Consider the following 11,246-nt stretch of genomic DNA (forward strand, 5'->3'; position numbering starts at 1 on the left):
AGAAATAAAATGAACTTTTTTGATTTTAGCAAATGGCTGCAATGAAACAAAGAGTGAAAAATTTAAAGGGGTCTGAATACTTTCCGTACCCACTGTATATAAGAGTGTGTAAGTGAATGTTCAAAAAGGCAAATCTTACATAAAATACCACCAGAAAACTAATGTTAAACCTTCATTTTGTGTCAATCTCTAGGCATGAAGGCATCAGCAGATCCATCTATCTAGTGACGAGTTGTGTGAATGTGACCGGTCTGTTGTGGATGCAGTGCGTATAAACGTGTCCCGTATGTCTGCGTCCAGGGCGGTTCACAGTTCAGTCAACGGGACGACGGCCATCCCGTGGAGGGGCAGCAGGAGGAGGCTGTCGCTGCTGGAGCAGCTGAGGGTCTGCCGGGAGGCCTGGTGCCCCAGGGCCCCCTGGGATAGAGAGGGGGCCCACGCCGCTATCTGTGGAACACCTGCCGGGGTGAGCTGTCCTCCTCGAGTCTTTATTGTTTAATGTAACATCAAGTCTTCAGTGTGATGGTGAATTACATTTAAAGCTGAGAGTAAGTCAGATCACTGATCCACACAATCAAAGAAACTATTTTTATTTTCTTCTTGAAGTGTTTTATACTTTAAAATGAATGAACTAGTGAATTGAATACATGTCTTGTCCTCCAACAATAATGAATAATTCTCGTGTTTTTTTTTGGGAAAAAGCCTTCAAGCTGGTTATGTTTTTATCACAATGCAATAAATCCCAGATTTTCTGATTTTGCCTGAAGCGCACAGTATTATTATGACAAAAACGCAAATCTATATTGTCACCAAAATTGAATCGGCTGACTTAAAATGTGCTGTCGGACTTTGGTCCCTATGTCCAGTCGCAACAATCTGACTCATCTTGCAACACAAGAGATGAAAGAATATATTCGTTGGACATTTACTGATATTCTTCTCGTCTTTCCCAACTTTCCGTTCATGTTTTTGAGAGGAATTTTATTTTTTTTGTGTCCATCTAGCTCTATTAAGTCTTTCTACTTCCCCCATCTCTTTGCATGCCCTCTCCCTGTTCCCATCATGTGTACGTATCCTAACTCACATCATCTCATGAGCTCTTGGTTGGTTTGCTGCTCGTCAAGTGTTTTATGAAACTGTGTAGCTTCACTGAAGGCATGAGTGCATGCTTCACTAAAAAAACATTCTGTCACAACAGAAGTATTCTGAGCCGGTCTGAACACTGACATGCACATCTCTGCGACACGAAAGTAGTTCCTTTTTCTGTGTGACATCTCATAACACAATGGACGCTCTGTTTTTTCGGGGCTGAATGCAGAAGTGTTGTTGAATAAAATGGTTGTGCATCTCAGGGAAATTACATGACAAAATGGATAATACATCTGCAGCAAACGGAGAATGTGAGGAGGTCAGAAAATCGTATAGAGAAGGGCACGTTTGAAGGAGTGATATTCAAATAAACCCCCAGAAATTCAAACCTCTAACTGGAAGCAACACGTCATTGACCCGTGAGTATAAGTGGTCATGGGGAACGATGGGATGTCAGTTTGTTTTACTGCAGAACAAATTTGCATCATTATGCCTCATGTTGGTTGTAGGCTGGCTGATTATGTCGTAAAGCTGAACGGAAAAAGTTCAGCTTGAACGGGTTCCCGTTGTTCTTCCTATGAATCAGATGCGTGAGTGACTAAATGTTACCGTTATGATTTAACAGAGTAATGGCTCATATCTCATCTCTGCTGCCAGTATGTGTTTGTGCTCAAAGTGTGGTGATTTGCAGTGAACTTATCTCTATTTCTGCGCTCACTGACAGCCACTTCCTGTGTGTGTGCGTGTGTGTGTGTGTGTGTGTGTGTGTGTGTGTGTGTGTGTGTGTGTGAGAGAACACCTCTGAATTCAGTTGTGGTGTGACTGACATTGGTATGCTGTACATGGGATTGCATGTGCTTGGTTTTACCCAAAGTTATTTTGGGGTCAACAAACTGCGTATGCTGTTTTAGTTCAGTTCTCAAAGACGCCGACGTGATCTCTACAAAAAGAACATCTACGCAGTTAAAGCCAAGTTTAATGTCTTAAGTAGAATAGAAAATCATATATTAGGAATAAAAACACTTTTTTATCATAAGCTTATTAAGTGTTTAAACTGCTCTTTCATCGGGGTTAAGTCAGGTCGAATTGTCAACTCACTGTGTGTCATCTTGATTCAAATGTTGCTGAACTCTGATTGGTGCATGAACATTACTGTCATCCCCTTTTTTTCTAACTGAGCTCTGCTTACTTCAAGCCAGTGACAAGACCACAGAAAAACAAGAAAGAATTAGAAATATTTTGTGTGAAATAACCAAAACTTTTCTAACTAACTGGTAAAACCTGTTTGTTCACAAAGATGATTGGGGAAAATAGTATTTATAAGGCCTTTAAATTCAAAATATTCCCTATTTTTCAATCTACATTAGAAGCCCTTAATGAGTGAGGAATCGTTGCAAATGAATTCTGAATAGAAATATAGACTGAGTACTATCTCTACAGCGCTGCATTCGTCAGTCAGTCGGTCTTTAGGAGAGAAGCCCTCCTTGAGTAACATTCAGAGGAAGTTTGGCAACCGTACGTGACAGATTCTGTAATGTGTAATGACAACGTTGCTGGTATGCTAATATGCTCACAATGCTAGCACGCTGATGTTTAGCAGGTATAACGTTTACCGTGCTCACCATGTTAGTTTAGCGTGTTAGCATGCTATCCTTTGCTAATTAGGTCTAAACAACAGGTCAAGCTGAGGAAAACTATATTAGTTTTGCAGGTATTTCGTCATAAACACGTGTAAATACATTTTTTTTTTAGCGTGGCTAAAAAGGTAGTTACTGCACTGCTCATCCCGCTAAAAAACAACCATGGCAGTTATGTAATGCTATAAAGATGCTTTTCAGTAATGCTGGACAGAGCGGGGGTGAACCAGAAAGAGTTTCAGCTTCAGTTTCAGTTTCAGCCTGGGGAATTTACTGTTAACTTCACTGTTCGTTTGGTCACAACCTGTCATCAAGAGGAAAAATCGATCCAGTCATAGAAACACTGACGCAGTGTTGAGTCTTTAACGCACACTTCTTCTTTTTTTCCCTTTCCTGAAATGTATCCATTTCTCTCTCTCTCTCTTGCATAAGTATTTAAAATAAAAACCTGCCCAGCGAGCTTCCCGCATGTTTCAGATACATAAATGAGTCACTGTGTGTGTGTTTGTTTCCCTCCAGAGTTTCCTGGTTGTGCAGAACTCTGAGACGTCTCAGCCCGGCCTGCTGTGTGTGTCTGCTGGAGGAGAGAATGGAGCAGTTGTTGATTATAATATCAAAAGCACAGGCACAGGTATAGACTAACAGCATGTACCACCTTCTCTCTTTGTGTGTGTGTGTGTGTGTGTGTGTGTGTGTGTGTGCGTGTGCGAGTGATGCATGTGTGACTCTTAGTGGTTATTTTTTGAATCATTACATCTGCTTCAACTGACAGATTAGACTGATAAATAGTTGCAGTGACCCGATAACATCGCAAGTTCTGCAGTTCTGCTTTTCCGCTGTTGAACTGAAGTATTCAAACCTGACATTACAGGAGAGAAGGTGAGAGCAGGTGAGCAGTTACCTCATCAAATAGGCTCTCAATATGCAAATACTGTTTCCTTAAACTGAGCTCTTTTTTACTGATGAGACCAGCACCCGTTAGTGCTGCTTTTACTGCTCTGCAGAAGCGTGCCGTGTGTTTTAAAATTACAGGCTGAAGAGACTAACGTGACCGCTCAGCATTGGAACCCGCACAGTATCAGAAAATAGGACTCAACGGCTGATGTGAAAGATAAAATTGATGAAATGTTCTCTTTGGCTTATCTTTAGAAGTCCCCCCCCCCCTCAGTGTGTTTCCAGGAATCTGTCTTTCGACTGAAATGACTAACTGCCTACTCTTTCCTTGTTTCTCGTGTCAGTCTTCCAGCTGTCTGAGTCTCGTCTGTCTTTCTCTGACTTGGCTCAGCTCGTGCTCTTCTACTGTCTGACCAGGTAAGAACCTGCTGTGTCACCGATGCCTTTTTGTTTGTCGTGTGTGATTGACCTTCCATTTGAACTCGGGCTTCTCTAACGTTTTATTTGCAATTGCATAAATGCGGCACCAGCATTGCTACGAATATCTTTATGTGTTTTCGCGTGTTAACCGTGTAAACATAACTTTTTGGTATTTTCGATTCAGTTGAAAAGTATTGTCATGTTTCATCTTCTCCCCGTCATCTCTTCCTGTGTGTCAGGGATGTGTTGTCTGTCTGTCTTTCCATTCCTCACTGGATCTACAGTGTAACCGAGCAGACCAAAGATTGTCTCTCTGAACTTGAACCCAGTGAGTCCTTCCATCTCTCTGACTTTCAATCTCATATCAGAAACACAAAACCAGAAAGATATTTTTTAACTGTCTCATTTATAATACCTCTCTACGGCAGATACTTGGCTCTGCACGTCGACTGACCAGCACACTGATGAAATGACCCAGCGGGAGCCAAGCAACGTAATGTGCTCCATACAGGTATATACTGAGTGTGTGTAAAGGAACAAGTGATTGTAACAACTTCCGTATTTACAAGACAGCATGTTTATTAATGCCTTAAAACTGCATTAATCAATGTTTTTAAATTAACAATGAAAATAATCAAATATTTATGGGTAGTATGAAGTCGCTCGTAGCGACGAACCTACAGAAATTCGCCATCTCTGCAGTCACCACCTAGCTGGCGACTGGCTTTGCCTCTTGTCTACATAGTGCAGCATTCAGCAGCTAAAGAGACAGATTACTCTGAATTGGTGGAGACCCAAAAGTAGAGTGACTGTTGGACTTGCATTTACCAGGTGGCAAGAAAGATGACTGCTGGATGCTTAATCGGCATCTGGTTCCTAACACCTCGGCGATATAAACTTCATAAAGTGATAATATATATAATTGTTGCGCTTACAAGTTGGCAGTAAATCAATTAATACCGCCTTAAAGAAGAGGTTGCAAAGCTTATTTTACGCCTGCGTTGTGGTGAGCAGTGTTACAGGAAGCATCTTATTTCTTCACTATTTGTGTGCGTGTGTGTGTGTGTGTGTATGTGTGTTCCCCTAGCTGACTTCCACCAACGGGGCCCTGTGCATCATCAATCCCCTCTACCTTCATGAACACGGAGATGATTGGCTGACCCATCGAGCCACGCAGCCATCAAAGTACAGGCGAGAGCGACGCCTCAGCTCCACCAGAACATGGGCGGGGTCCGGGTTACAGAGCCAACGAGCCATCTCGTTGGATCAGGAGTCCTCCGCTGCCAGTATGCAGAGTTCTGGTGAGGACTCGTTACTTGCTGCTCTATTTGCTATTTGACTATTCGTTACCACGACTTGTTGTTTTTACATTTTTGTTTGAACACAAATTATTCATACACTCTATAACCTGTTAATTAGCAAGGTGTTTGCTGGTAGGTGGACTTTCGGACAGAGCCAGGCTTTCCCCCCTCTTCCAATGTTTATGCTAAGCTAGCCGGCTCCTGCACACCGCCCTATCAGGAGGCAGTACCTTCATAATTTAGCATGCAAACTTGATATGTTATTATCTAACTATCTATATAATTATTTCTTGATTTAGGAACTATTTATCCAGGAAACTTCTCTTAAAACTGTCCGTATGGCAAAATCTACTGTTGTTAAGTGGAATAATCCAGCTGAACTGACCCTTTGAACACAAAGGCCAACATGATGTTCATCATCTATGTTTTCCAGGTCTTATCAGAGCCATGTCTGCTGATTCACCAAATTGCCCACCAACCCCGTCAACCCCAGCTGTTCCAGAAGGGGTGATTCTCAGGAGGCCCAGCAGAGATTTGGCCTCCAGCCCTCTCCACAGAGCGAGCACGGGGAGCCTTCCTCCGTCTACTCCCTCCACCCCTGGAAGTTCAAATACAATATTTGAGCTGCAGGACCATGGCAGCCCGGTGCCTCAGTCTCCTCACAGGGTGTCCTGGATTGAGGATGGATTTTGGCTGCCTCCGCCCAGGCCTTCCTCTTTGCTCCACCCCCCGTCGCTGGAGCTCGACTCGCTGTCGGTCAGCAGCATGGAGGAGGAGCAGGAGTCCCAAGTGTCAAGCCCCACCGTGCACCACCCGTCCGCGCATCGGTTGGCCGAGAAGGTCATCCATCGTCTCTCGGCAGTGGGCCAGGCTCTCGGCGGGCTGGTGAGTCAGAAGAAGAGACTAACCAATCGCGTGCAGGAGCTGAGCGAGCGGAAAGGTGCGGCGTTTGCGGAGGCGGTGAAAGGGTTCGTGGAGATGACGCTGAAGAGAGGGGCCGATCCCGGCGGGCTCACAGGGTCAGAATTCTTACAGGAAGTGAGGTCATCGCTCACGTCCCTGAAGGAGACACTGTTGGACTACCAAGAAATCCAGGCGTTGTTGGACAGCATCACTGACATGAATGACTTAGAGACCGGTGAGTGAGCTGAAAATGTAGATTTCAATTAAGTGTTTACATAATTGACAGAACTGTTATTGTTTTACAACTCCAATTTCTCCTCACGTACCTTTCGACCCTCCTGCAGACTCTCTGCTCGAGCTCACCCTCCACAGGGTGGCTCTGAAGCCCGTCTCCGAACACCTCTACTCCTGCATTTATATCTCCCGGACTGATGACGGCAGCTTCGAGCGTCTCCACAGCAACATGCTTGTGCTGGAAAAGAACAGCGTGGAGGATCTCGGGGGGTCGGCGGGAGTTGGAGTTCCCGACGCTGTCAGCCTGGAGCGGATCCAGCAGAGGTGGACTAGTATGCATGACGCCTACTCCCCAAACAAGAAGGTCCACATCCTTCTCAAAGTCTGCAAGAGCATCTATCACAGCATGAGTGCTAATGCTAGCTCAGGTAGCAAGCTGTTTGTTTGTTTTTTAAATCATAATTTTCATTTTATTTGTCTGTTAGTTACCCTTTAAATTCATACTCTCCTCTCCTGCAGGTACAGCGTTTGGAGCGGATGACTTCCTGCCCTGCCTCACATGGGTGCTGCTCCGTAGTGACGTGGTTACCTTACACCTGGACACAGACTACATGATGGAACTGCTGGACCCCACACAGCTGCAGGGAGAAGGTAAGACACACCGCTCATGCTCATACACACATTTCCTCAAAAACACTCCTAGACTCGGTTGTGGCAGCACTTCTTACGTTCAAACTTCGCCTCGTTATAATGAAAGAAAATGGAGATTTACACATCACTAAATTAAAACAGGTTGCGCCACACCAACTTTCTTAGATTCATTTTATCTAAATAATCTTCTTCTAGTAGCTGTTGTGACTGAACCAGCCAACTGACTACTATTAGCTTGCTAAGATTTGACCCGTTTTTCTGACTCGACATTTGAAAACGAAAATAACACGACGACGACAAAATATGCCAATAATGACCAAGTACTGTCAACTCTGTTTGCATAATCACATTTCCCCACTCATTACTCAGTATTAACTCCTAAACACACTCTCTATGTATGCAAAGCATGTATGAATAAAACAAAGTCACGCCCACATTTTCTAGATAAGCAAACAGATTAAGTAATGCCGAGCTCACACTACACGACTGCGGCTCCGCCTCAAAAGCCCCAGATCAGAGGCGAACCGGCGCTCAGGCTCTGTGTGTCAACTGGTTAAAGACGATTCATCGCAGATGGATTCCAAGAGTCTGTCAGGGAGCTACAGCCAATGAGAGCACAAGAGGGGAAACCTGGCGGAAGGGGCCGCCTGTAACAATAGGAACTTTACTGTATGTGTTGCCTTCACAACACGGACTAAAGTTGTTGTTGTACCTAGAGGATCAGGCTATAAGTAGTTAAGACGTGTGGAAACGACAATAACAAGCTTCTTGCATGTGTTTTTGTGATAACTCGTAGTTCGGAGACCTCCTAGGGGGATTCCTCCTGGGGAAAGATCTCGTTGTCTCCCTGTCAGCGGTCAGTCATGTCATGTGGAAACCACGACTTGGAAGACTCCCGATTGCAAGACAGCAAGCGTACAGCGGTCTGAAGACTTTGAAAGTCGTGTAGTGTGAACTCTGCTTGAATTGCAAAGGACTTTACACACTAAACTTAGCGATAGTTCTGATAACTTTCTTCTCCTCTCCAAATGGAGGTGTGGGTTTGATCCCCACCTGTGCTCATGTAGTAGATGTTTTTTCCCACTGATTATAAGGATTCAGATGCTGTTTAACTACGTTTACAAGTCACAGACCATCTCCCTTTCTGCATTCCCCATATCAACAGGTGGCTACTACCTTACAACCCTATACGCCTCTCTTTACTACATCAGCAGCTTCCGGCCACGGCTGGCCGCCCGTCAGCTGAGTGTCGAAGCCCAACACTCTCTGAACCAATGGCATCGCAGGCGAACGCTGCACTGCAACCAGTCGCGACGCAGCAGGAACCGACGGACCATTCGCAGGCAGGCGGGCCGGGACAAGCCAGCGCAGAACTCCGAGACAGACGCCGAGAGTAAAGAAAAGGAAAGTGGGAAAGAAAATGATTCTGTTAACAGTGAGGAGCCACAGCAGCAGAAGGAAAGCACCGCTGGGGCTCTGCAGCTGCTGAAGGAGGAGATGAGCACAGGGCGAGGAGCTGAGGACGAATCACAGGTGTCCTCCCCGGCATCAGACTGTAATCAGCGAGACGTGATGAGGAGCAAACAGATAGACAGACAGACTCTTTGTACAGAAGGAGAAGAGGAACACAGATGATTGTTATGGAGAGAAGAAGGAGAAGAGTTTCTCTTAATGCAAAGAATGGCATTAATCATTTTATGATCGTGTCTCAGTGGGTCAAACACTCCTAAAAGCTGCAACGCAAACCACCTGCATGTTTCGTGCTGCTGAGGTTCCTCTTCTCTGGAGACCAAAGAAAGCTTTTTAATAATGTCATTAACACTCTGGTGTCGGTTGATTATGAAATTATGGTCGGGAGTCCTTCGAGGATCCTTCTTAAGATAAATCTGAAGGATTAGTTTAAAGGGAAAAGGAGATTTTAGAGAGTTAACTTAAGCTTCCTTTTTCTTACAAAGTACTTAATATATTTTACCTCTTCAGGAGTCTGACAATCTTTCAGATGGAGAATTCATAGATGCAAAAATCCCTGTCACACTGCCCATAACTTGGGACAAAGGGGTCATAAGTGCACACTGCTTCATCAGGTTAGGAAGCACCGGCCTTGAAGTCATAGTTTTATTGTGAAGAAGAGAAGAGTTCATATAAAAGTATTATTAATATATTCATTTGGGAACAAACGATTTTTTTGAATATGCTTTACTGAAACTAATGTCATTTTTGATTTGTAAATATTAACATGAAAGCAACAAATGTGCAAAGAAGAGTGCATTAATGAAACCGATCAAGTTTTGGTTCTCTCTTAGTACCATTTACAGCAGCAACTCTTCATGTGTTATTATTATTGCAGGTCATTTAACAGCACTTTTATATACAATATAGTGGCGAGTGGTTGTTAAATAGCGGATAAAGCAAACGGGTTCCCTTTAACCTCTCATCAACCCTGAAGTTACGTCCATAGCTGGTGAACTTAGTTTAGCATTTAGCAGCTAAAGATCCAGATGTTTCCCTCACAAAACAGCTAAAAGAGAGTGAATATCGGAGGAACATTTATGTGATGAGTGTGTCATTCTGCTTGATGCGGAGTTCTCCTGAATATAATGCTGTTGTACCCCTTTGAGCTTTTGCCTTTCATTTATATACTGTTTCTTCTTTGTACGTTTGTCAGGACTTGACAAAGACAAGCTCACTGGTTGGGCCACTAGAGGGCAGCGTTACACCTCCTGTGAGATGTACAGTTTGTATCCTCCAATGTTTGCATTCACAGTTGGCAGAATAATCACAGGTTTCTGTGTACTGTATTTGTACTGGGAGATATATATTAAATAGAAAAACATATGTTAAATCTTAAATACTTTACCTATACATTGCTTAAAGAATACTAGCATTTGTTGTGGGTTTAAAGATGTCAAAATTGAGTTGAAATGACAAGTGTAGGAGCTGAAGTAGGTGTTGAAGTCAAAACACCAAAAGGATTGAACGTAGGAGATAAAGCTCTAGAAAAGCTGAAATGTTTTTGAAGGACTTCGGCAGCCGAAGGAGCTGAAGGAGAGGCTGAGACACTTAAAAGTTCCTCAAGTTAGCGCTGATAAAATCTGAAGTGACAGTCGAAGCGTAAAGAATTTAAGGCGGTGAAGTTGTCAGAAGTGAAGCTCTTAAAGGCGTTGCAGTGAAACAGTCGAAGCAATGAAGTTGACTTAACTTAAAACTTAAAGTATTTGAAGTTCAAGCACTTAAAGTAATAACATTTACTGTAAAGGAGTGGGATGTCATGATTATTGCTTTACTTGCCTCTTTTTAAATATATTTAAATATTTTACCTACTGTTAAATTGACTGCTCTTTTCTTTGTTCCTTTTTTTTTTTACTTTAAGCAGATTTCTTTTAATTACAGATGTTTAGACACAGCATGGTGGGGAGACAAACTGACAGTTGGGGTTTAATGTCTTCAAATAATTGAAGTGGCAGTGAAAGCAACCGAAGTTGTTTAACAAGCACGATGTTGCCGCCGAATCCTGCACACGGGCCCAAAAATAATAAACACCTGAAGAAGTTGAAGTTTGAGGTTAAAGTGACGGTAGAAGTTCAAACGCTGGAGGAGTTGAATTAAACAATAATAATAACAAACAATAATAGTATTGACTTCAGTGGAAGTGAAGGAGGAAAAGTGAAAGCTAAGGTTTAAAGCACTAAGGAGCTGCTCACAGTAAAACACAAATAGGTGTTGAAGCGTTTTGTAGGAAGTGAAGTAGCAACATTTTAGTGCAACTTTCCATTTCATCTATTTTACTGGAGTATTACTTTGTTCAATCTCCTATTATAACGATTTTACGTAAACAAGAGCCTGTAAATTCAAATATTAACAAAATAGCTAATGAATGCACATACATCAGGCATGAACACATGTAAATAGTTATACAGGGGGCCCTCTTATGTAAATGCACACACTCACACACATATGGAACTGTATCATCGCTGCATTCTAAATGACCGAGCCAATCAAATTTGCCTAATGAGACATCTGGCATTCTGCCTGCATGTGGATGTCAAACCTAGAAACAGCTGGGCCTTTATACACACACACACACACACACACACACACACACACACACACACACACA

General features: G+C 43.1%; 1 protein-coding gene across 3 annotated transcripts in view; it reads left to right on the forward strand.

Moving 5' to 3' along the window:
- The window catches only part of rinl (Ras and Rab interactor-like), a 12,252-nt gene extending 1,645 nt beyond the window's left edge, over positions 1 to 10,607 (forward strand). The window contains exons 2-12 of one of the 3 annotated variants that reach the window (XM_031860924.1): positions 301 to 466; positions 3,246 to 3,357; positions 3,965 to 4,037; positions 4,280 to 4,368; positions 4,469 to 4,551; positions 5,128 to 5,341; positions 5,775 to 6,479; positions 6,589 to 6,906; positions 6,998 to 7,129; positions 8,295 to 8,729; positions 8,905 to 10,607. In XM_031860924.1, coding sequence (XP_031716784.1) covers positions 301 to 466; positions 3,246 to 3,357; positions 3,965 to 4,037; positions 4,280 to 4,368; positions 4,469 to 4,551; positions 5,128 to 5,341; positions 5,775 to 6,479; positions 6,589 to 6,906; positions 6,998 to 7,129; positions 8,295 to 8,729; positions 8,905 to 8,936 — 2,359 coding nt within the window. In that variant the 3' untranslated portion in view covers positions 8,937 to 10,607. Of the gene's footprint in view, positions 1 to 193; positions 467 to 3,245; positions 3,358 to 3,964; positions 4,038 to 4,279; positions 4,369 to 4,468; positions 4,552 to 5,127; positions 5,342 to 5,774; positions 6,480 to 6,588; positions 6,907 to 6,997; positions 7,130 to 8,294; positions 8,870 to 8,904 lie in introns of those variants that run through there. The other 2 variants (XM_031860925.1, XM_031860923.1) reach the window with 2 other exon arrangements.
- The last annotated feature ends 639 nt before the right edge of the window (positions 10,608 to 11,246 follow it).

Source organism: Anarrhichthys ocellatus, unplaced genomic scaffold (assembly GCF_004355925.1).
Source record: "Anarrhichthys ocellatus isolate YVR2014 unplaced genomic scaffold, GSC_Weel_1.0 scaffold24, whole genome shotgun sequence".
Lineage (NCBI taxonomy): Eukaryota > Metazoa > Chordata > Actinopteri > Perciformes > Anarhichadidae > Anarrhichthys > Anarrhichthys ocellatus.